Source organism: Panthera tigris, chromosome C1 (assembly GCF_018350195.1).
Source record: "Panthera tigris isolate Pti1 chromosome C1, P.tigris_Pti1_mat1.1, whole genome shotgun sequence".
In the NCBI taxonomy this organism is placed as follows: domain Eukaryota; kingdom Metazoa; phylum Chordata; class Mammalia; order Carnivora; family Felidae; genus Panthera; species Panthera tigris.
In genome coordinates this window covers 159878795-159906053 of record NC_056667.1, presented here as the reverse complement: position 1 = coordinate 159906053, position 27259 = coordinate 159878795, and the positions used below count along the sequence as shown (strand labels likewise).

The 27259-nt window shown below is 39.7% G+C and overlaps 1 protein-coding gene across 3 annotated transcripts in view; it reads right to left on the bottom strand.

Moving 5' to 3' along the window:
- RAPGEF4 (Rap guanine nucleotide exchange factor 4) overlaps positions 1–27259 on the bottom strand; it is a 288747-nt gene that overhangs the window by 238160 nt on the left and 23328 nt on the right. For all 3 annotated transcript variants that reach the window (XR_006220771.1, XM_042994712.1, XM_042994714.1), the window contains exon 2: positions 2593–2735. Coding sequence is in view for 2 of the 3 variants with exons in the window: in XM_042994712.1 (XP_042850646.1) it covers positions 2593–2735 (143 nt within the window). In the remaining variant the exon portion in view is untranslated. The remainder of the gene's footprint in view (positions 1–2592; positions 2736–27259) is intronic.

The window sequence follows — 27259 nt, the reverse complement described above, 5'->3', positions numbered from 1 at the left end:
TTCATTGCTTTTAGGCATTAGGAGTTAACTACTCTTTGGAAATAACTCTCATCAGAAATTTCTGAACCCGATTTTATTTTACTTTTATAATCTTAGAGAGAAAACACTTAGATATTTAGATAGAACTTTAGTTCTTATACCATGTTAAGACCAGTACTTTGGAAAATCATTCTGAAATACAGGTTCAAAAATCTCATACAAATCCAACTATCCTTTTAAATATCCTGGCTAAATAACTAGATTGAATGATCTGATATTTTAAAATTCGTTTTGCAATTAGAGTCAGAAGTCAAGTGACTAAATGAATCACATGACAACTCAGTGGGACAGCTGAGTTCTGGCAAGGCTAGCACTCCCTGCATAAGAGCAAGCTTCTAGAAGCCATTATAATAATGACGACAAGCTGCTCGAAACTCTCCCAGACATGCTTCAGAAAGACAAGAACAACAATGGCACCCCACACAAGTGCAATAATAAGCTTAAGAGGAGAGATTAAGGGGTTTATAGCTGGCCTCTCCAATAACTCTGCTATTCCCAGTCTTTGTAAGTGACTTTATTGAGAGTTAGGGTTTTCCCTGTCATGAACTTTTTGACCCCCAAAGACATTCTCACTTGCCAATCAATTTTACATTACAAAATGAATCATGGAGGATTCATTTTGAAAATGGTTTTAAGAAACAGAAAATAGAGTCTCATCCCCAAAAGAATGAAGTTTCCGATATCTATAAGAAAAAGATATACTGGCTTGAAAACAATATGTATAGATGACTTTTTAAATAGAAGTATGACTATGTTTGCATGGATACACGTGGGAAGACATCTTGAAGGAAACACATAAAGTGTTAATAGCAATCTCTGGGTTTGGGGATTGTACATGATTTTTATTTTGCTTGTCTTCCAAATTTTCTACAGTAATATCTGACAGACCCTGTTGGTCTCCCACTCAGAATGATACCTCCCCTCCTCTTATCTAAGTTAACACAGATTTTATACAAGTTTCCACCTTCCTCTACAGGACTATGAGCTCTGAGCATAGGGTTTCTTCCCGAGCTCCACTGGAGTAATCATGATTGGTCCAAACCAATCACAGTGATCCAATTATCTATGACAGTGATCAGTTTAGATGTGGGCATATGATGCAATTCTGGCCAGCAAACAGGAAGTCTACTGGGGACTTCTGAAAATAGACACAAGAGGAAAATAGACACAACAGGATATCTTTGTATTGGCATGTGATGGGGCTCAAGGCCAAAGTGGCATATTGATTATTTTGAATTAAAGCTGATTGAGAAACAGTCAGTGCAAGGACATTCTGACCCTCTACTGTGTCCCCCAGAAAGCAGGAAATAAGTCTCCCATGTGAAAGGTACCCTTCCTGCACCAGGAGATAGACATCCTTATCACCAGAGATAGAGAATTCAGGGCTGAGAAGGTTTTATAAACAAACCATGCTTAGTTTCTTCACTAATTAGTACCCAAGTCTAAGTTTCTTTGTCATTGGTTTTCTACAAACTTAGTGCTTCTTTATCTAAAAGGTATATAAACAGATTGCTATGGTCACTTCTTAGGTCCCATATCTGTGAGACCACTGCATGTACGAAATTAATTTTTTTTTCTCCTGTTAATCTGTCTTGTGTCAATTTACTGGACCAGCCAAAAGAATCATGAAGGGTAGGGGGGAATTTCCCCTCCCAATACATGTAATATCTCTAACTGTTATAGCTGTCAATCATTTGGGTCAAGTCTGAGAACAAAAGCCAACACCTGAGGATGCATGGCAAAACATATACAAAACAAAAACAAACACAAAAACAAAAACAAAATGGGAGAGCCATGTGACCTTAGTAATGTCTTTGAGTCACTTAATTAACTCTGAAGCCTTCCTATCTCAAGACTTCTTGAATATGACTAATTTTTCCTTCCTTGAATTTTCCCTCTTGAATAACTGATATTCATGATAGTTGGATGGGGGTTTTCTGTGCTGCAGCATAAAAGTGTCCCAACAGCTGGAAAAGCATTCTTTTTTAGTGATAAAATTTTTTTTTTACTTTTTCAAAAAAAATTTTTTTAAATAGTTATTTTTGAAGGAGACAGCACAAGCCGGGAAGGGGCAGAAAGAGAGGGAGACACAGAATCTAAAGCAGACTCCCGGCTTTTAGCTGTCAGCACAGAGCCTGGCACAGGGAGCGAACCCACAAATCGTGAGATCATGACCTGAGCCAAAGTCAGAGGCCCAACCACTGAGCTACCCAGGCACCCCAAAAATATTTTTTAAATACAGCTGTTACCTGATCATTTTACTTTTTATATTTGAGTATCTAAGGATTTAGCTGAATATATGAATCAGTACATCCTTCCAGATCTATCTTCCAAGCTACCCTGGAAGATCCATTTACATGCTGTGAATAAAGTGAAGGAAATGCCTACAGGGAAATGAATAAACAAAGCAAAGGGAAATGTCAGCCTAATACCTTTGGTTGAAGCTCAAATATTTGGCACATAAATACTCCATGTGTTATCCAGCCCCATAGGATAACTGCAAATGAGCACAAACCATACATGAAAATACTCCACTGAAGTTGCATTTCTTACATGTAATTCCTTTTTCCAGATTCTCATAATAACCACATAAACAAATCTGATGAAGAAGATTTGGATGAAATTTCTCAAAAGCCTTAACTTCTTTCAGCCTTGTAAAGATGATATCCACATCTTCACTGGATCGTTCCAACGGTCTATAAAGGGGAGAAAAGGCACAAAAAGCTGTATCAATAAGGATTTACTTCAATCAATATGCATTATGTTAATTATATTCAAGTTTATGCAACCATCCCAATTACAAGTATTTCATTGCAAACATTTATACACTTATCCCCATCACAGGTTAGGCTGTGCTTAGGCTAGGCTTTTGTTAACTATTCACCTTAAATCACAACTATTACAGATGGTGTAATACTCTTGATTTATAGTAAGGAATATAGTGGTCTCTACCCACTGTTCCTTATACATAGCTCCTAAAACTCTTGTGATTTTCTACATAAGAGCCATAGGGGCATCTTCTGTTATGCTAGTTGGTCTTTTGTCCTTTGTTCCTGAGATATTTCAGAGGCATAAAGGTAAAATGGCTGTCTTATTATTTATAACAAGACCCTCTCTTTACAACTGCATTTATGTTACTAAGGTAACATTTGGAAAACCCTTAGGTAACCTAAGGATGGAGGCTGGTTGCTAAGGGAACCAACCATGTGATTAGAGGGCTGAAACTTGCAGGCCCACCTCCTAACATCTGGGGAGAAGTCTGCAGATTGAGTTCAATCACCAAAGGCCAATGATTTAATCAGCCATGCCTACATAATGAAGCCTCCATAAAAATCCCTGAACTATGGGGCTCGGAGAACTTCCACGTTGGTGAACATGTGAAGATTTGGGGAAAATGACATGCTGGGAAAGATCATGGAAGCTCCATGCTCCTTCCTACAGCTTGCCTTATGCATCTCTTCCATCTGGCTGTTCCTAAATTATATTTTTTTTTATAAAAAAAGATAAAAAACAAAAAAAACAGCAAACTAGTAAGTAAACTTTTTCCTGAGTTCTGTGAGCCACGGTAGTACATTAATCAAACCTGAGGTAGAGGGTGTAGGAACCTCTCTGATTTACAGTGACTGGCCAGCACAGGTGACAACCTGGACTTTTAATTGGCATCTGAAGTGTTTCTGACAGGGCAGTCTGGTGGGCTGAGCCCATAACCTGGGGGATCTGATGCTCTCTCCAGGTAGATAGTGTCACAATTGAATTGAATTGAGTTGAACTGTAGGAGACAAAGCACAGAATTGCTTTGCTGTGGAAAACCCACACATTGGTGTCAGAAGTGTTGGGTTACCATAGTAGTGGAGACAGTGAAGGAAACACGAGAGGAGTTTTTCCTTTACAGATGGCTAAAGTGGGAATCAGTCTCTGAGTCATGAGTTCAAGCACAGTTCAAGCTTCTGGGTATTGCTTAATCCTTTAGAATCACCAGGATGTGATAAGATACACGAAAACTCAGGTTTTATTTAAAATTGGAAGTCACAAACACAAATGTCTGATTGGCAGTGGCCAATCAGATAAATCAAATAGGTAAAAAGAGCCAAATATAAGGGGGAAAAAATCTCTACTATATGAAAACAATGGTGAAAGCTCAAAGATAAATAAGAGCTGATACTAAGCCTCAATGTTGGCAATACTCTAGGGAATGGTGGGCATCAGAATGAACTGCAGAGATGGGACTGCTAAAAGGAACAGGTCTTACTTAGCTGTTTTCCTTATTACTGGTTTTCTGTGGACACATGGGCCCAGATGTTGTCATATCTTCCAACTGTTTAAGGAAAGATATCTAGATCTTTGTTTGCATTTCTTAAACATTGTGTAGACTACACACACACACACACACACACACCATCTATGGACTAGATCCAACTTGTTGACCACCATCTTGTATTCTCTGGATTAAGATGAACCAAAAAACCAAACAAAAATAGGAGAGTTTTACGTATTATAAAAACTGTTTCCTTTCTTTCCTTTAAGCAGTTTTCCAAGTCCATTCTTACAATATGCTTTGCAGGATCATATGGTGTTCCTTGACAGATATTTCACATTTCACAGAAACCATGCAGCCTCATGTGCTCTGGAGACTTCTGGGACCAGAAGAAATGAGCTGGTCAAGGATGTGACTGAGACCAGTAATTCTCACTGAATACTCGTGTGCTTCCCTGAATGTACCATCTTCCCTTGCAGTTATGTTGGAGTCATGTTGTGGCTAGTGGACTGTGAACAAACTGTCCTTTATTACTTCTGAGATGAGACTGTTAAGAGCCACAGGATGTCTTCCATCTCTCTTTTCCTAAGCCACAACTCTACAGCATTACAGGTTGAATTGTGTCCCTCCCATAAAATATGTTGAAGTCCTAACATCCAATATCTGTGAGTGTGGCCTTATTTGGAAATCAGGCCTTTGCAGATGTAATCAACTTAATCAGTCATACTGATTAGGGTGGGCCATAATCCAAGGACTGGTGTTCTTATAAAAAGAAGGGAATTGAGGCACGGAAACACAGGGAAGATGGCCATGTGAAGGTAGAGGCAGAGATTGAAGTAATGCAACTACAAGCCAAGGAACCCCGAGAATTGCTGGCAACCACCAGAAACTACAAAGAAGCAAGAAAGGGTCCTCCTCTAGAGCCATCAGGAGAACGTGGCCCTGCTAACAACTTGATTTTGGACTTCCAGTCACCAAAACTGTGAGACCACCAAACACCAAACACAAAAACACCAAAAAATTTTTTAAATCCACCTAGCTTGTGGTATTTTGTTTGAGAGTCCTAGGAAACTAATACAGAAAGTATGTGTTTCAGATGTTATAGCCACAAGATGGAGACTTTGTGCAAGTGACAAATAAACCTCCATTGGGTGAAGCTACTGAGATTTGGGGTGTGTGTGTACGTGTGTATGTGTGTATGTATGTAGGGTTGGGGGACTGTTATCACAGAATCACTTATTAGCACCTAGACCAACATAGAAGTCAGGACTGGATGCACCAGAGTTCCAAGGAACTTGGGACATTGTAGGAGGAAGACAGATCCCACCATGAGAGATGACCATTTTTAGAGAACATGAACAGAAGGCCGTCCCTAAGGGGAAGACCTAAACTCATGAAAGCTTACTTAAAAGGCTCTTCACCTGCCTCCATCACACTTTCAGGCCCAAGAAAACTAAACTCAAAGAGTGTGCCCACAACTTTGGCTAGCCTTCCAACTAACCTCTAGTGAAAGGGCTTGGACTCTGCTTCCCAGAAAGGAGGAGGGGAAATCCTGATACACTAGTGCCCAGTTTATGAGATAACCAAGTTCCTGAAAGAGGTGGAAGGTTTGCAGGCTTTATCAGGGAAGATACGGCCCATCAGAACAAGAGCCTCCTTCCACCTATTGGCCATTTGTTAGGGCTTTATCAATTCCCTACCAGAAGGTATGTTCCCAAAGTGAAGGGGCTTTGAAACAGGGGCTAGAACTTGAGCAGTTAATCAAGGGGTACAAATGAATTTCAACAAGTGTCTTTGTGTGCTCAGTGAGAACGCGTTTCACAGGCACTGAGGGCGACCGCAACTGGCAGAGGCACCCCTCGGTGAGGAGCCATGCCAGCAGGGCGCACTTCACAGGAGGCAGTGTTGGCACCAGTAGGATGTCACACCCAGACACAGCAAGCAGCCGTGTGAACTCCATGGGCTGCTGCCACAGCATTCTGACACTGGCCTGCAGCTCTAAAGCAATGACAGCATTTCAACGACCATGGGAAGAATCACGAGGACCAGATGAGCTGGAAATTAACTGGGCATCGACATGGTGGATTCTACTTAGTTACACAGGAAAAAAGATACGTGGGGATTAGAATCCATCTTCCATTAAAAAGGAAAGCAGCATCCCATTTTTGTGCATTCTTCCTAGAGCACGTCTCACATTAGGAAGACAGACAGCTTAAAAACATTTTTGGCCCAACATTCTCCAGAAGAAATAAAAAACAGAAGAAAAATGTAAGTACTTCCATCCAGTCCAAAACAAGCACAAAAGAACTTCAAGATTCGTAACAAGATTGTATAAGGCCAGGTGACCAAAGACACTTGAAAAGACAAAGCTAATTTGAGATAACCAGAACAACTTTGAAACCTCTCTTCCTGATATTTTCTTCAGGCATCCCCAGATGAGGTCCTAATAATGTTTCCCCCATGTATAAACACTGAAGCCACAGAAACAATGAAAAGCAATGTTTTATCTGTCATTGCTTTTACTGGGTACTCCACGGAATGCAGAAAATTGCATTCAGCTATTAACTAACATTTTTACCATCCCACCTCTCTAATCTACCGCTGGTGATAATCCTTCTTTGCCCCTCTTCTCTTGTGAATCCACAATTTCCTAATGCCACATGGATTTTCATCTCTGTAGAGGTCATGCCTGGCACTTCTTTTATAGATTCCACAGCACCCAGTAGATAGCGAAGCTTGCAACAAGTCCTTGGTGTGTGACGGTGGGGCTCTACAGCAACCTCAAACTAACTCTTCTTCTCTCCTACATCTGCTACTGCACCTGCACTCCTTATTCCCATGGATGGAGCAGCCTCATCCTCACCCTCCCCACATGCAGGTAATTCTACCTACTTAATGTCTTTCAAATCCACCCCCTCCTCTTAACTCCTCCTGCCACTGCCTCAGTTCCGTGTGAATGAAAGGCACGTGAAGCTTGTGTTGGGACATGAAGCTGAACAGCATGGCAGTCCCCTCCTAGGAGGCTGGAGAGCTGGGTTCCATCTAACAGCCAGCACAAGTATTTTAAGAAGAGTAGTGGCATGGTTGGATGTGGATTTCGAAAGATCACCTTGGCAAGTAGAGGCAGATGTGAGGGAATAAAGACCAGCAGGTAAGAGACCAGTTCAGAAGCTCTTGCAGTATTTCAAAATGATGATGTGGGCTTCTCTAATTATAACTCACTCCAGGATCCTTTCCATTCCCTTCATAAATGTGTACAGCTGCTCCCTCAAGTAAAAGTAAGTGAAAGCTCCAAGTTCAGGGAAGTTATTTTTCTTAGCCTGGCATGTGACACCCCAGGACCATTTTTCAAATCGCTTAAAAAGGAAAAAAAACCTCACTTTTAAAACATGTTCAAAAACAATAGAAAGAATCATTTACAAAAGAAGACACTGTGATAGGCAGGATCTTAGATCGACCACCAATGACCCACATCCTCGTATAATGTCTTTGAGTGTGGGCAGGAGCTGGAATTTGCTTTTGGTCCATAGGAGCACGGCAAAAGTGTAAAGCTATCACTCCCATGATTATATTATGACAAAGATAAAGAGATTTTGCAGATATAATTAGGGTTCCTAATCAGTTGACTTCAAGTTAATCAAAAGGGAGGTTTTTTTCCCCTAGTGGGCCTGACATAATCAAGTGAATCATCCACTTCCAATCAAGTGGAGGAAGTTGGAGATTCTTCTGCTGGCCTTGAAGAAGGACACTGCCATGTTGCAAGAGAGCGGCATGGTGAGGAATACGTGAGACCCCTGGCTGGCAGCCAGCAAGAAAACAGGGATCTCAGTCCTACAGCTGCAAGGAACTTAATTCTACCAACAACTATGTGAGCTTAAAAGGTGTCCCTAAGCCCCAGAAAAGAGCACAGCCCAGTAAGCACCTTGATTTCAGCCTTTAAGACCCTGAGCAGAGGATTCAGACAAGCATGTCCAGGAACTTGCCCCATGGAAATGGCGAGATAATAAATGTATGCTGTTCTGAGCCACTAAGTTTGTGGTAATGTGTTCCACAGCAATAAAAAACAATACAGACAGGAAGTTACTTTCTCACATTGACTCATTTCCTTATGACCAGCTTGGTGTTCACTTCCTTCATGGAGCTTTTCCTTATAGTGTCTCTCTTCTCTGACCTAGGAATAAATCTAACCAAAGAGGTGAAAAATCTATCCGCTGAAAGCTACAGAAAGCTTGTGAAAGAATTGAAGAAGACACAAAAAATTGGAAGAAGATTCCATGCTCCTGGATAGGAAGAACAAATATTGTTAAAATGTCGATATGACCCAAAGCAATCTACATATTCAATGCAATCCCTATCAAAATAACACCAGCATTCTTCACAGAGCTAGAACAAATAATCCTAAAATTTGTATGGAACCAGAAAAGACCCTGACTAGCCAAAGCAATCTTGAAAAAGAAAACCAAAGCAGGAGGCATCACAATCCCAGACTTCAAGCTATACTACAAAGCTGTAACCATCAAGGCAGTATGGTACTGGCACAAGAACAGACACTCAGATCAATGGAACAGAATAGAGAACCCAGAAATGGACCCACAAACATATGGCCAACTAATCTTTGACAAAGCAGGAAAAGATATCCAATGGAATAAAGACAGCCTCTTCAGCAAGTGGTGCTGGGAAAACTGGACAGCGACATGCAGAAGAATGAACCTGGACCACTTTCTTATACCATACACAAAAAGAAACTCAAAATGGATGACAGACCTCAATGTAAGACAGGAAGCCATCAAAATCCTCAAGGAGAAAGCAGGCAAAAACCTCTTTGATCTTGGCCACAGCAACTTCTTACTCAACATGTCTCCAGAAGCAAGGGAAACAAAAGCAAAAATGAACTACTGGGACCTCATTAAAATAAAAAGCTTCTGCACAGCGAAGGAAACAATCAGCAAAACTAAAAGGCAACCGACAGAATGGGAGAAGATATTTGCAAATGACATATCAGATAAAGGGTTAGTATCCAAAATCTATAAAGAACTTATCAAATTCGACACCCCAGAAAACAAATAATCCAGTGAAGAAATGGGCAAAAGACATGAATAGACACTTCTCCAAAGAAGACATCCAGATGGCCAACCGACACATGAAAAAATGCTCAACATCACTCATCATCAGGGAAATACAAATCAAAACCACAGTGAGATACCACCTTACACCTGTCAGAATGGCTAACATTAACAACTCAGGCAACAACAGATGTTGGCGAGGATGTGGAGAAAGAGGATCTCTTCTGCATTGTTGGTGGGAATGCAAGCTGGTGCAGCCACTCTGGGAAACAGTATGGAGGTTCCTCAAAAAACTAAACATAGAACTACCCTACGACCCAGCAATTGCACTACTAGGCATTTATCCACGGGATACAGGTGTGCTGTTTCGAAGGGACACATGCACCCCCATGTTTACAGCAGCACTAACAACAATAGCCAAAGTATGGAAAGAGCCCAAATGTCCATCGATGGATGAACGGATAAAGAAGATGTGGTATATATACACAATGGAGTATTACTCAGCAATCAAAAACAATGAAATCTTGCCATTTGCAACTATGTGGATGGAACTGGATGGTATTATGCTAAGTGAACTTAGTCAGTCAGAGAAAGACAAAAATCATATGACTTCACTCATATGAGCACTTTAAGAGACAAAACAGATGAACATAAGGGAAGGGAAACAAAAATAATATAAAAAAGGGAGGGGGACAAAACAGAAGAGACTCATAAATATGGAGAACAAACTGAGGGTTGCTGGAGGGGTTGTGGGAGGGAGCATGGGCTAAATGGGTAAGGGGCACTAAGGAATCTACTCCTGAAATCATTGTTGCACTATATGCTAACTAATTTGGATATAAATTTTAAAAAATAAAAAAAAAAATTTAAAAAAATTACTAATTAAAAAAAAAGTCTCTCTTCTCTGAAATCCAATTGATAACAGGGCACCTGGGTGGCTCAGTGGGTTAAGAGTCCAACTTCGACTCAGGTCATGATCTCAGGGCTCATGAGTTCAAGCCCCACATTAGGGTTGCTGCTATCAGCACAGAGCCCACTTCAGATCCCACACCCTTCTCTTTCTCTCTGCCCCTCCCCAGCTCAGGTGTGCATGCACTCTCTCTCTCTCTCAAAAATAAATAAACATTAAAAAAAAAACCACATGAAATCCAATTGATTCCGTATCTTTTTGCCATCTTATCTGATTATGTTAATATTTCATGTTTCAAACATGTAAATTTTGTCTTCTTGGAGATACTGCCATTCATTTATTTATTTGGTAAATCCCATTTGGATCTCATCTTTTATAAACCAGTGAATCACTGTTTTCCTACTTGGTTTTGGTATTTTTCTTCTGTAGTTCTTCAGTTCTTCCAGGATGAATCTCAGTCTGTCATTAAAAACCTTCTAAATTAGATAACAAGATGAGACAGACGTTAACCCATCCAAATTAGTTGTACAAAAGGCACAACCTAAAAATATTTCTGATAAAATATGATTATTTTAAGTACTGTATAAATTGTAATGGTAAATAATGCCTATTTAGCAGCATCAAAAAATATTTTATTATAATGTATTTATGATCCTCAGAGGAGTGGTTTTAACACTTAACTTTTTATCACACCTAACTTATGAATTATCAAAATCTATGGAATTAGGGGCGCCTGGGTGGCTCAGTCGGTTGGGCGTCCGACTTCGGCTCAGGTCATGATCTCACGGTTCGTGAGTTCAAGCCCCGCGTCAGGCTCTGTGCTGACAGCTCAGAGCCTGGAGCCTGCTTAGGATTCTGTGTCTCCCTCTCTCTCTGTCCCTCCCCCACTCGTGCTCCATCTCTGTCTCAAAAATAAATAAACATTAAAAATTTTTTAAAAATCTATGGAATTAAAAAAAAATTTTTTAATGTTTTATTTACTTTTGAGAGAGAGAGTACGAGCAGGGGAGGGGCAGAGAGAAAGGGAGACACAGAACCTGAAGCAGGCTCCAGGCTCTGAGCTGTCAGCAAAGAGCCTGATGTGGAGCTTGAACTCATGAACTGCGAGATCATGACCTGAGCTGAAGTCGGACACTTAACCGACTGAGCCACCCAGGCAGCCCAAAATCTATGGAATTTGGAATTTTAAATTACTCTCTACCAAACACATCCTTTCAGGAATGCACATGCATTTCATTTATCCATCCAATAAATTATATTGCTTTCCTATTGTATGCTAGATACCTTTCTGTGGAGGAACAAAGGTGAACAAGATGACATCCCTACCCCCAAGAAGCTCACAATCCAGTGAGGAAGGGAGTCATATACCCCAAATTAGAATGCTGTACGATAAGTACTGTAATGAGAGTACCCATAATATTCTGGTCTGGACCTGATTTTACTGCACAGAGAAGACACACATGGGAACTTCCACAGTCAGGTGTACAAGGGATTACAAAGGTTCTGAATTCCCAGTGCTACCTGCATGCATTATGCAATGGGAAAGTTTAATATGCTCTTGAATCTTAATTCAGTCAATTTGGGATTATCTAGGGACTAATTAACCAGTCTCTGGATTAATCAGAGCACAAATATTAACACAGAGGCATTTGTGAGAAAAATGTATAATAACCACAAAATTAGCAAAAACATCTACCCTTAAGTGACTTCTGTTGTTTGGCTGCATGATAATCAATATTTGCAAACCCCCTGCCATGTGGAAGGCCATCCCCTCATCAATCTGCTGAGTAAGCCCCTCAGTGCTAACATCAGCAGAAGCTCTGGGGGAACTCTCAGGACAGCAATTCCAATATCCAACAGTCAGACTGACGGGGGTGCAAAGTATGGGAAGAGGGAAGGGAAAGAAGGAGGGGGAGGCAGAACTGCTCTCTGCCCAGCTGCCTTCCTACAATCATAAACAGAAGGCTCAGCCAAGAATTGGGCATACTAACAGACTATAGTAGTACTGTCATCTTGTGAGATGCTTTATTTCCTCAAATACTTCACTTGTATATATATATATATTTAATTTCCAGGTATCTTTTGAAAATCAGTGAATGTATTTTAGAACATTGGGTGTAATGTTAACCAAATACATTTGCATTAAAATGCATTTACATTTGTTTTTTACAAAAACAAATTTGCATTTGTTTTGACTAATTTTGTTGTAACAGTAACTTAGGGTTATAAGAGCTAGTCCCCTCCCTTCATCAACTGTTAAATCCAAGATAATTCATGTAAGCCTTATAAATTATAAAAGGCTACAGAAGCTATTATTATGACTAGCACCATCATCTTCATCATCATCATTAGCCACAAAGATCTTTTAAAAGAAGTATTTAATGAAAACAAGGAATAAAGTACTTAAAAACATGTACTATTATTCTCATGTGCCTTTTGAGGTTTTTATAGATAGGTATACTTGTATGTTTTTCTCTTTTAGTCTCTAGTATTACAACAGTAAGATCTCAAACACTATGTACTTGAACACTAACTAATTTTCCAAAGAGCCTTAAAAATGTTGATTACCACAGCCCTGTTAGATGAAGCAGGTATTCTGAACCCTATTTTACCAGCAAAAACATTTGACACAGAGGTTAGATGAGTATTAGTATACTAAAATCACGTGCATTTGTAATGCCAATGATGACATGGATATACCAAAAGTCTTTGAAACTCAAGATGTTTACCACTTATCATGTTATCATTTTAATTATGTGATTATTAACCACTTAGAATACTGAGAGGTTTACTCGTTATTAATTACAAGTTTTACCAACAACGTCAACAAAATTCAGAATGAAGGTGTTGAAAATGCATTCATTCAACCTGCAAATATTTACCGAGTACCTGTACTGGAGGAGCAGAAGGCACTCAGGGCATGGCTCTTGCACCAAGGAAGTGAAAATTGAGTTAGGAAGATTTGTACACAGACAGCAATTACCAAGGTGAAACATGGTAAGCAGCACAATTAAAATAGAAAAACAAGGAATAGGAATTAGGAAGCCATCACTTACGAAGATATCATTGGAATTAGGAAGCCATCACTTACGAAGATATCATTGAAGGGTGAAAGTTCTTCAAAGACTTCATGAAGGTGTTATTGTAAATTCTTCCTAAAATCAGTTCTTTCTCAAATTTCTCTTTTTATAACTACAGACGCAGCACTGTCTGGTCATACATTTTTAGTGCTAAAAATGTACTGTATTGCTACAGCTCCTCCCCTTGGAGACCTGCTGAATGACTCTTCTCCCTATGAGTTTCTTACCCACCAATCTAACACACACACAGACAACACACACACAATCACACACTTGCACAGATACCCACACAGGCACACAGGTACATACAGCGATGCACACACACACAAATATACAAATACACATTCACAAACACACATATACACACTTACAAAGACTGTTGACGAAATTTACTCAGACTTCTGAACCTTTCCTTAGGCCCATCTGTGTACTTCCTCGCAAAATGCAGTTTTAGCAAGAACCCTGCTAAGTCCATGTAACCAGAAACTTCCACCCTCAGTATCTGACATCTGATTGGGTTCCTCATCTTACAACATCCCCCAGGAGACACCTAATCAGCCTTGTCTTCAGCAAGAATCCTGTCAGATCATTTTAGCCGAACCCCCTCTTACCCCTGATGTTTCCTCTTAGTAATTTTCCACCCACTGACACCCGGCTCCTTGGCTATCAGTTCCCACTTGCCCAAGCTGTACTCAGAGTTGAGCCCAATCTCTTGCCAACTGTAAAATCCTGAGTGGTCTGATACCTATTGGAATGGTCTTATATAAAGTCTACTTACCATCTTCAACAAATGTGAATGAATAGTTTTTTTCTTTAAACTCACACACAGACACTCACACATAGCTCAACTCAATTGCCAAAATTCTCTCCAGGCTCCTAATTCTGCCTGTGTTCAGGGTGACTCTCAAAAAAATCCCCTTGATGGATCCTGAGACCCAGGAGCAACCGCAGCTTTTCATCCTCACAGCTAAGACTGACTGTCACAAGGCACGCCAAGACCTGTGTGACCCTTCCAAAATATGGCCTGCACATCTGTCACCAGGGAGCAGAGCACGTGAAGTCTGCAAATTCCTGGCCTTCGTGCCTCCCTGTTTAGAAATCATGCCTGCATGCTTTTATGTCTTTATGAAAGAGTGAAGTGAAAACTGCCCCCTCAGTGTCCCAAATAAGAGAGTTTTGACTGCAGGTCACTCTGGACTACCACTTTGGCCCTAGCTGAACAACAGGAGGGGTCAGAATACCTCCATCCCCCTTTCAATGACGACCACTCTGTCATCTGTCCCACGGTGAGAGAGATGCCAGCTCTGGGGCCCCAGGGCTATTTGGACAGCTGAAAAAGCCTGCATTCAGGCAGAGGGCAGGAACAGCCCTGCTAATATCTAAATAATGCCAACCCTGCTGTTAGTGAGAAGAGGAAGAGAGAAACCTTTTTGACCAGGCTCAGTGTGCTGCAATTTGTCTTATTACAATTAAAATGAAAATATAAAGTCAAAGTACAGTCTTGCCCAATTTTAACATGCCCTTTTCAAAAATGTTCTCTGATAGTACATGAGTATCTAAACTCAGTACAGGATCTTAATGCTGGGCATAAGTCTCTCTACAACACACCCCCAGCCAGAGGTACAGGATCCCAGCCAAATTGCTTCCTGGACCCCAAAGAGCACTTCAAGTTTTCATAATTTTCCCCAGGTAATAATTTGCTCTACTAGTATTAAGCTAAAAATAATCTCTTTTGGCTCCTTAAACTTTTAAAATGGTTTCTGGCATGACTCAGATAACTGATGCTTCTTTAAGATGCTTCCCAGATAAGTTTGTACTGATAGCTTTTCTTCTTCTATGTAATTTTTGCCAAAGTAAGCAGGGGCTCTCAAAAATCATTCCACAGTACCTAGTGCTACACTCAAATTTGAGATGACTGTTCAAAAAAACTGCCACTGCTACATTAAATATTTGGAGAGCCCTAAGGGCTTTAGGTCATGAGGATTAGAGAAAATGGGAATCTCTTCAATCAGAGCCTTCTGATAATCTTTTCTTAGCTCTATTTCTGGGCAACCAGAGGAGACTTGTGAAGGAAAAAGAAAGGAAGAATACTCAGGAGACTGAGAGGCAGGGAGGACATTACTTTACCTAGAAGAGTGATTCTCAATCTTTTATCCCTTCCCAACCCACCTGAGGCACAGGATCACGCCCATGAGAAGCAGTGAAGGAGAACACATTTTTAGCAGGGAGTTTTGAAAACACCTCCCCTCACTGGATCAGCTGGCTGGAAATCTCTGGCTTTTTAAAAGAGAAGTTTGGGGGGGGGGTGGTGCTTGGGTGGTTCAGTTGGTAGAGCTTCTTTTGATTTGAACTCAGGTCATGATCTCATGGCTCATGGGATCAAGCCCCATGTTGGGCTCCATGCTGAGTGTGGAGCCTGCTTAAGATTCTCTCACTGCCCCTCTAACCTGCTCTCTCTAAAAATTAAAAACAAAATAATTAATTAAATAAAATAAAATAAATAAAATAAAATAAAATAAAATAAAATAAAATAAAATAAAAAAATAAAACAAAATAGAAATGGGTCTGGTACTATAATGGTGGACACTCTAGCCCCCGTGCCCTACTCCAGTCACCTATTTCCTTTGGAACCTCCTCTTCAACTACTTCCCTCTTACTCACACTTCTCCAGACACACAGGTGTCTTTTCTTCTGCCAGGGCTGCTCTTTCCCCAGATCCAGGCATGACTCATCCCTCACCTACCACAAGTCTGAGTACATATTCTCCTCTCACTGGGCCTGCCCTGCCTGTCCTGCTCAGTCCTCTCAGCAATACCTAACCCATTTTCACCCAACATTCTTTTCTTTTCTATAGCACTTAGCACTTAGCACTTACTAACATAATATTTCTAATCATAACAATTTACTTATTTATTTTGGTGATTGCCTCCACTGGAATGTAAGCTCTAGGAAGGCAGGGAATTTTTTTTTTCTGTTTGGAGTACAAGCTCCAGTACCTTGAACAGTGTCTAGCAATGAACATGGCTGAAGAAGAAATATCCTTTTGTGCTTGTTGTATTTGTACATGTGAGTGTATATTATTAAACGCTACTAATATTTCAAAAAAAGTTATTAATATTTTAAAGAAAATTAGATTGCTTTTTGGCTATGAAACTGTCAACAAAATTTTTGCTGTTCTCTACCCTACTTACCAAATCAGAGTAATAATGAATCCTCAGACTACTAGTGTTCTCAGTGAAAGAATGCACAAAGAATCATTTTTTAGTAATAGCTTATGTATACGCCAAGATTTCTTGGAGGATCCATTTATATTTTTCCTCATGTGAGTCCAGGCTAATTTTCACAACCAATCAAGGAAACCTAAATATATAAAAATGTGATATTACTCAGCCTTTCTGAAGGTAAAAACCATATAGGAAATGGAAGTAATGTAGTTCTAAAGCTCTATCCCAGAAACAAAGTGAACAGATACCATTTTATAAAGAGATGCACTCAGAGAAACTCATTAAACAAGGCCCAAATTCAAAATGGTTCTAAACTAGAATATATAATACAGCACCAACAACTACAAGGCAGTTTATTATTCCTGCTGGGAGATACTCACGCTGCTATTGTGATAATTAATCTCTTCTGCCCCACAATACTTGTAATGGACATAAGTATATTTAAATCAGGGGAAGTTGGGCCTAAATCTTAACTTAATTGATAAATAACAGATAGGAATAGAAAAACTGGTATGCAGACACACTGGGTGAAAACAGGTCTCTAAATCAGTGATGAGATTATGGAGGCTTACATGGTCAGTTCTCATAAGGAACTAGAACTCAGGAAGACTAGATAACAGAAGAATTCCAGGACTTTCAGCAAAGAACCAAAGAAAGGAAGAACAAAGAACTTAGCATGTCAAGGTAGGTACCATTCTGACCTAAAACCAAGAGTTTTCAAGCCAACAGCTAAAGAAAGCCCTATAGGTGTCTTGAGTCCATTAGCAAAATTATCTCTGTATTTGATGCGGTACATTGGTTGTTTATTGAACATGATGTAGAATGCAACTTATGTTTTTTTTAAATATAAGAAATTTTATACTTATTAAAAAGATCTATTGTTTCAGTATAAAAAGAAGAGAACTTCTATTTCTGCTATAATGGAGTAACTGGTGCCAGACTGACCCTCCCACAGTAAACAATGTAAAAGTTTAACAAAATACATGAAGCAACTGCTTTCAGACATTGAGCTAGGGGCACCTAGCTGCCTCAGTTGGAGGAGCATGCGACTCTTGACCTCAGGGCCATGACTTCAAGCCCCACACTGGGTGCAGTGATTACTTAATTTTTTTTTAATGTTTATTTATTTTTGAGAGAGAGAGAGAGACTCACACACACACACACACACACACACACACACACACACACACAGAGCAAGTGGGGGAAGGGCAGAGAGAGAGAGGGAGACACAGAATCCGAAGCAGGCTCAGTCTCTGAGCTGTCAGCACAGAGCCCAACGTAGGGCTCTAACCCATGAACCATGAGATCATGGTTCCGAAGCCGGACGCTCAATCAACTGAGCCACCCAGGTGCCCCGTAAATGTTTAAAAAAAAAAAAAAAAAAAAAAGACATTAGGCTAACAGGTAGCAGATGACTATGATCCCCGAAAGAAGGGGAATAAAAGTGGTAATCCACCCAACAGCTCTGATGTTTTGCCTGTGGACACTTTCTGGAACACAGGCAGAGAAGGATAGCCCAACAAGAGCATGGAAACCTCACGCAGTTAGGATTGAGGGATGCTGAAGCGTCTGGAATCTGCAGAGAAGTGAACCAAAGAGCAGGTTCATAGAAAGAGCTCCAAAATTCAGCATAGGGGTTTTCTTGAGTCATTAACTGCAAATGTGCAGGACCACACTCATGGAGAGGCCGGGTAGACAACAGTTCCTAAGGAACAGAAGCTGAATGGAAATTCTGAAGGGCACACAGTGCTGAGAGACATAGCAGCTGTGACAAGCTAGAGTAGACGGATCTTACTGATCACCTGGCCATTCAACCGAGACTCCCCAAAAACCCATTCTAGCCCAAGACCTAGAACCACCCTAACAAGACTCAAAAACAGCTTCAATAAAAGCAAATGATTGGTCAGTACATTAACTATTCATGAAAACAGAAGCTGACCGGCTTTAAGGAAAGTAACAAATCCCAGAGTTTCAGTATCAGAGCTCATAATCTCTAGCATACCATCAGAAATTACTACATATTCATGGAAACAAAAAAGTGACTCATAAGCAGAAAAACGTCAAGAGAAACAGACCAGAAATGACCCAGATATGGTGAAATGCCAAACAGGGACTTTAAAACAGCCATAGTAAATATGTTTATGGATGTGTAAGAAAATATTAGCATAATAAATGAACAGGTGGGGAATATCAGTAGAGAAATGGATACTATAAATAAAAAGCAAATGGAAATTTTGAAACTGAAAAATACAAAATATACAAAGAGGAAAAAATTCACTAGATAGGTTTAAGAGTAGATTGAGTACTGCAGAAAAACAAAACAGTGAATCTTAAGGCAAGCAGTAGAAATTATCCCAACTGAAGCATGAAGAGAAAAAAGGATAGAAAACAATAAACAGAGATTAACTGACCTGTAGAATAATATCAAGGGTTTAATCTATGTGCAATTGAAGTTTCAGAAAGAAAAGAGAAAATAGAAAAGAAAAAAAATTTGAAGAATGGCTGAAATTAAAAAAAATGTTTTTTTAAGTTTTTATTTTATTTTTGAGAGAGAGAGAGAGACAGTGAGAGTGGGGGAGGGGCAAAGAGAGATGGAGACAGAATCTGAATCAGGCTCCAGGCTCTGAGCTCTGAGCTGTCAGCACAGAGTCTGACGTGGGGCTCGAACTCACAGACTGCAAGATCATGACCTGACCCAAAGTCGGATACCCAACCGACTGAGCCACCCAGGTGCCCCTGAAATTTTTTCAAGTAAAAGGCAGTAAGTACCCTCAAGACTTCTAAAACCTTATGAAGCAAAATTACTACTTTATAAGTATGGTGTGTTAAAGATGGCCACAAATGCTTTCACATTATTTCCATCAAGAATTGGGACTTATTTCCCCTCCTCACGAATCTAGGCTGGCTCTGTGACCAAAAGAACATGGTAGAAGTGATACCATGTCAGTTACATTAGCACTACCACTAACAAGCTGTACTACCTCAAACAGTTGCTTAACCTCTCTAGTTTTGACTTCCTCATATCCAAAAGGGAGCCATGAGGCTAAATTACCTCTCTGATTCTGTCCATCTTTAGAAAAGTCTGGAGAAATTATATAGAGAGCCAACAAATAAATAATGCTATGCCCTACAATTACGTTGCAGCTTAGACTCAAAATGCCTTGACCAAATGAATACCTAAATACCTTGACCAAAATAGGACTGGGCCTTCCAGATCTAATGCTAAGTCAAAATACACTCAGGAATTTGGTTGAAATAATTTTTTCTATCTGGTATAGTTGGCTCCAGCATATAAGTTAGTATATGTAGTATAGGGTCCTATCAGCTACAGTTTTATTACAGTAAAGGTTATTTAACACATAGTAGGATGCATTTCTTACAGATATAGTCAAATTCTCTTCTCTTTCACAGTGCTCAGGCTTTAATAGTGAGTAGGCTATTAAATAAATCTAGAGTTGGCTAGTAGAGAAAATACTGAATATGATTTTTTGATAAATTTTTGTTAGATTAAAACCTTTGTCATATCCACCAAATCTAAGACACCTATTTCCATAGTTCCAACATTACAAATGCAAAAGAAAATAGATGCCTTGAATTTCGTTCTTTTTGGAAACAGCTCCTGGTACCCCTTCAGAGTGTAAAATGGCCAAAGCAGCCCTCACCAACACAAATTTCCAGCATGCCTCACTGCAGAGGATGAAATGCCCCAGGCAGCAACTCGATTCGTGCCAAGGACATATGGCAGAGATTATGATGAGTTAGGGATGAATATTCACTTTGACAGTCTTTCTTTGTACTGTTAGTCATTTTGGTTTTCAAAGTGATCAGAATTAATAGTCCAAACCAGATAGGCTGGTGCCTAGAATGCTGGTTTAATAAAAAGAAAGTTGGCTTTGCATATAATTTCAGCCAAGGTTTGAATTATTGCATCCAGCAATTATGAGTACCTAGGCAATAAGATGCCCAGAGACAGGGTTCCCAAACGGCCAGTGCCTGGCTGATGCCAATATCAGAAAGGGCCTGTTACAGTCATGTATAGTCCATTTAATAACAGGATATTGTGACTCTCTGTCTACACCCAACATATAACTCTAGTTTGAGAGATCATAACAGCCTTGCTAAATGCCAGAAGCTGGTCCATCTCATCTAGTCCTCCTGTGAGGAACAGGGAGTCCCTCCTCCGGGCCAGCAAAAAGTGGATGCTCACACCCACACCAGTCCCAAGTCTTTGAGCAAGCAAAACAGGAAGTACCTTTGTCCCACAGATTTTCTTCACCCAAGCAGAGATAAAGAATTCTGAATTTCAGTCTCTAATCTCTTTCATTGATCAAGTCCGCTGTGTGTGGACCAAGTGCAAAGCTTCTGAGTTACAGGAAGAATGGCATGTTGATTATGCCCTAAAGCAACTTCTGATCTATAAGGGGATGTAAGACCTCTATCTAAATGATAATGCAAGGATCAAAGCAGTCTTGTGGGTCCACATAAAGGTACACAGATGTCTATCTAAAAACTCCAGGGGGGCTCAGAGCTAGACAAGAGTGAGTAGAGAACACTTCACAGAGAATGTTTTTCTTCTAATTCTCAGCTTCCCACAGCATTTTAGCTGAAATTTGAGCTGGGTCATGGAAAGTGGGCAGAAATTGTATAAGCACAAACAGAAACTTAACAGAAGTTAAGTTTCTAAGCAACAAGATGATACAGTATAAGCAAAGACATGGAGGTAAGAAATTACAGGCAAGAGTAGCCAGTAGTTCCAATGGTTTGAAGTTCCAATGGTTTCTCAAAGAGGAAAACTCTTTGAGAGATGGAAATAAGATTGGAACCCTATGGGGGCAGGGCTGGAATACCAGCTGGTGAGGGTACAGACTTTATTCTGCTAACCATGGGGGACCACTTGAGATTTTAAGGACAGTGAAAAAACTAGAGCCATCATTTGGAAAATCCATCTTCTCACAAGAAATGGACTGGAAGAGAAGGGACAAAAAGTATAATGAGTAATTAGGATAGAGTCCTAGGGCTCCTTGTGTAAATGTTCATTCAGGAGTGACAATAACCTTAACTCTCTTCTCCTTCTCTCTCCAATGCCCACTTAGAAATAGTGTGACACTAAATCCAGTTTTCCATGAGACAATACCTATAGTCCCAGCAAAATTATTAATACTCCCCCATTCACTCTCAAAAGTATCCTAGTTTGGACAATAAATTATATGCACACCTTACTTAGATAACCTTTCTCATTCCAACTCTCTGTAGGTGCTCTCCTAGGTATCAGGGATACAGAGCCAATCTGCACAATTTTCAGCCCTCTCCCTCACTCACCCAACAATGATTATGTGGTCAGTTTACCTCCTTCCCCATGTCACTAGGTAATCCTCATTCTTCTGGCTTACGAGCTTCTGCTGCCTCATTCTGCTGCTCCAGGATGGTGGAGGCAGAGCAGGATGCAGCTCTGAGTGCGAAGGCACTGGGGTTGGGATGGCAGAGAAGGCACATCAAGAGGACACAGGGACTCTCTGGGCTAGGGCAGGGAGAGAAGGAGGACAGAGCCCTCCAGCTGTTGATGAGTAAGATTCCAGACCTTTGTCTTTTCCCAGCTGCAAGTGTCATGGGTGTGTGAAGATGATGGAAGGGTACATGGAATGAGGAAAACTAAAAATGTGGCTTAACTGCATAAAAGTAATCTAAATTATAGTCATTTACTTGAACATCATATGAACCATTTGTCCCTAATTACACTGCTGTCCAAGGACAAATATGTAAATCATGAAAGGTGTCAGATCATTTTTATTGTAGTTTTATTCGATTATGATAGTAATCTCTCTATATGTGTTTATAATCATGGTGTGTTACCCGTGTGACATGACCACTTGTTTACAATATTGATCCCTTCTCACATTAATACATCACCTTATACAATAAAAGAATTTTTCGGAGACCTATGAACTTTTACAGGGAAAAAAATGCAAATCCAATAGAAATGACCTTTGAAAAGCAATGTAAATGCACAAAAGTGGCACTACATGGGGACAAGATTACTAAATGAGAAGGAGGATACTCCAGCCATTCAGATGGAAGTCAGTTAAATGAGTTTAATTCAAGAAACAGATCAAAAAGTGGTTATTGACATTTCCTGGAAGACTGAGCAAATTCAGGAAGCAGGTGCTTATGACAAATTAGTAATTTGTCATAACTAGTACAAATAAGTAAGCAACTAGTTTACAACTAGTACAAATAAGGAAAAAACACAAAATGTCTTGGTAAGAAAATAAACTTGCCTCTACTCCCAGACCATGGGCAATTTTAGCACATGGACCACACATCTGACACTCCGGTTGCTGAGCAGAGTCCTGGCACATAGTAGGTACTTTGTTATTCACATATTCATTCAACAAAGATAGCAGTATTTAATGAACCCTTAATTCGTTAAATGAATTTTATAATGAATTTTAAAGTAATTGTTTACTCTATTTATGTTGATGAAAATCAAGTATGTTGAGGGGCACCTGGGTGGCTCAGTTGGTTAAGTATCTGACTCTTGATTTCAGCTCAGGTTATGATCTCACAGCTGTGAGATCCAGCCCTATGTCGGGCTCTGCACTGACAGCGTTGAGCCTGCTTCGGATTCTCTCTCTCTCTCTCTCTCTCTCTCTCTCTCTCTCTGCCCCTCCCTCACTCTCTCTCTCTCTCAAAATAAAGTTTAAAAAAACATTAAAGAAATCAAATATGATTTTTATTCTCTGAACTCAAAAATTCTCTTTATATTGCTGTTTAAATTTCAACAGTCATTACTTTCTCCTGGATGGACAACTTTTTTCATTTTTCCTTGCAAAACAGACAGCTTCCTTCCTAGATTAAGTGTAAACTTTTACTCAGCCCTCACTAACGGCTGCTCTATTGTTCATGATATAACAACTGTGTCTACTTTACCTCACTGTTAGGAGTTTATTTACTAGCAGGTGCATCTAAATTAACATTTTAAAAATAACACTAAAATGAAAAGAGTTTTTAAAGTAACACTTATTTATCCTCTCTTAATTACAGAAGTGCTTTTGGGGAAAATATTATGGAAAAAGTCACCCACAATTATAACCTCCTCAAACAACTTCAATCTACTACATATCTAGCAGGCTAGCTAGCTAAAATCTAAAACCTGTTTTATTTTTCACAAATTATACTAAACTACATGTATTATTTTGTAACCACTGAATGTTTTACATTACAGCCTAACATAGCCTTCTAACATTTTTTAAAGTCATGGCAATCACAGAAAATGGCTGAGATAAACGGATCCATGTTCCCTAGCCACTTGAGCTTTAGAACCTGATTCCCTCACCTCAAAGTCTCAGGGAATCAGTCCCTCAGGCTTAACAACTGTACTTCAGTTGGGAAGTTCTGGCCTAGAGAACCGGTTCTATTAATGTGATTGCTCAGGAAACAACCAGGGGAGTTTACAATAGATGGCAACATTCTTCACCTTAGCATTCATCCAGTGGCTCCAGTTTGTCACCATGATATTCTCCTCAAGGTGGGTCCATTCAAAGATAGGTTACCTCAAGTAAACAATTCAATACAACCTGGCATACACTGTTTTGGGAAATAACAATAAAAATAGCACCTGTCATATATTGTGTTCTTATTAGAGGCCAGCCAATGTACTTGCTTTATATAAATTAAGTCATTTAATTCTCACAATACCCTTTTAAGGCAGGTATTATTACACTGCAGATAGAAAAACTGAGCTTGAAGGTATTGAGTAACTTTCCTCCAATCTCTCAGGGGAAGGAGCCAGAACTGGAACCCAGTCCATTGACTGCATTCTTACCCACCATATTTTTAATCAGATCCACCAGAGATGTGTGATTGCCCCAGGCAGGCTGATAACTGGGGCCACTTCAAATATTCTCTGGTTATTAATTCACTGTTTACCCTAGTACAAAGGCTGAGCACAGAGCAGTGGAAGACAAAGGAGGAAGACCAGCCAATGGCAGCCCTCAGCTACTCCTGTATTCCCTCCAGCAACTCAGCCATGGCCCAGATCTGCATATCCTACTCAATGAACAAACAAACGTCCCAACTAAGTAGCCGTACATACACACACCACCAACAATGCCGACAAAAACTAAGCCTACATTTACCTAGTGCCATCTTCTTTAGAAAGGAGTTAAACTATCTGTGGCTAGTCATCAGCACCTTATTAATCCACTCTCAGCACCTCATTAAAGTGAATCTGCCATCCCTAAATACACATTCTTTGTTCTAAGAGAATGGCAAACCTAGAGTTGCCAGATTGTGCAAATATAAGACAGGACATCCACTTAAATTTTCATTTCAGATACAGGATGCATAATTTTTAGTATAAGTATGTCCCATTTCAATAACCAGAACACATTTCTATTTTAAAATTATTTGTCATTTATCTGAAATTCAAATTTAATTGAGTGTCTTACATTTTATCTGGGAAACCTATGTTAAGTTCAATTTTCTCCATCTCTTATTTCTGTTGATGTTTTAGAACCTCTTATAGATTGGTGCCCCAAGACAACAGCCTTGGTCTCACACACAGGAAATGGAAATGGAGACCCAAAGTCTGTGTTCTCCACTGCTGTTTGTGCTTCTCAGGGAGCATGCTCATCATCCTTTGTGGTATTCAGTATTGCCTGAGAATGCAAGGACAGCCACCAGATAGAGGAGACTTCTATCAGGAGCATCAATTTTACTGAAAGATTTTTGAGATTTTTAGAATTCATTTAAAATTTAAATTTTTTTTGAGATTTTTGAATTTTTCAAAGAACTTAACACATGAATAGGCAGTAGATTTCTGGTTTTCCATCTTGGCCAGTGTCAAGTTTCTTCATGAAAACCAGTAGGCCATAAATATTTTTATGTGCAGTAAAAACACTGTACATTTGGTACTTTGGAGTTCTACGGGAATCCCCAGAATCAGCACTGCAGTGCAGAAACAGTGAGCAATGTCTTTGGCAAGAAGTGATTATCCTATCGTCATCAGTGCGTACAGCTGGCACTCTTCCGCCCGAGTGTTCGTGCCAGGAAGTGTGATTTCTTGATGAATCCATAGAAGCTTTTATTTTCCCCCTTTTGGCTGCAAAAAATCTACTGGCTTTCACAAACTAGTGCAACTTTCTACTGGAATTGCTTAAAATGTGATAAATCAAATGTTTTGTTTACAAACATGAAGACTATAAATAGCTCAATTTTCTGTTTTAGTGAGTGTCCCTATAACAAAACCCATCGAAATTAAGAGGTTTCTTTTTATGATGGATGTATTTTTCCTCTTTACATCTTACAATGGCAATGCATTTCATGTATGAATGACTATCTGGCGGTGCATTCATTCTTTCTATGACCTTGAGCTCCCTGACTGAAATATCTCCCAAGATTTCACCTGGAAGAGATTTAGACCCATCTGTGCACAAGCAGCGCATACATTCTGTCCCAGTCAATAAAAAATTCATGCATCAAAACAACAGGAATCACTGAGGACTGTGGCACCTCATGTTACCCTTTAAGCTTTCCACGACGAACCTAACAGTAAAGATGCTGGCACACCCAGACCACAGACGTTATTTGGGGGTATGCACAAAAGTAGATCTAAAAAGCATGAAGATGTGTTTATATGTCTATTTCAGATACGCTTTGTCTTTGGGGAGATACACATGAGCCCAAACCTTTTTATATCTTGCCTGGGAAAATCCTATAACTATGTAAAAATATGACTCTTATAACAATATGCAATTATGCATGTTTTGAAGGAAAGTTGCCAGAATTTTTTGAAGCTAAAGGCAGCAGACTTGGCTGGAAGCAAAACAATCCAAACCAAAACCAAACAAGAAAATGCAGAAATTGCTTGTAGCTTTCCTCGAGGATGGCTTCAGAATTGTCTTGAAAGGTAAAACCCATGTAAAAGAAAAAAGTGGGTAAAACACACTACCCCATAGCTGTGTCCAAATCTGTTCTTGGCAGAAAAAGAGAGACAAACTGAAAAGAGGTGCTCCAACAGACAATTCCATCAAACAACAAACTGACCTATCTTCAAAAGGCATGGCTGAACTGGCTGACAGACAGGGGTTAATGTGATTTTTTATCAAGCAGTTGGATGAAAACAGGAGCAGAAATTAGGTCCCCCAAATAGTTATAATGGTGTAGATTAAACATATATTGACATGAAGAGTAACTGAGAGTTAAAAATAAACACATGAACAAACAAACAATACTTGGTTGTGAATTTTCAACAACATACATCTTAAGGACAGATAACAATAGAACTATCAGGAAGCCTAAGGGTTGGCAGAGCTGGGCTGCAGATTCAAACCTGGGAGTTCCAGCAGACGCATAGTTAAATCCATGAGGAATATGAAATGGTTCAGAGAAAATTACCTAATAAGAAGACCAAGCTGAAAATTGAACCCCAGAGAACACTATTTTCTTTCTGCTTTCTCAGAAAACAAAGATAACAGTGGTCATGTTGCCAACTTTTTTTTTTCAACACCTTAGAAGTAAGGGTCCATAGACATGGAAGATGTGAGAATTTTTAAAATTTTATCTCAAAGTCAGCTATCTGTGAATATCAAACACCAACAGGGGAAAATAAAAAGAAACCAGCAATCAGCGACAAGAAGTTTGAAACATGAAAGAAAGGATTTATTGAAAGAAAAATGAGGAAACCCACA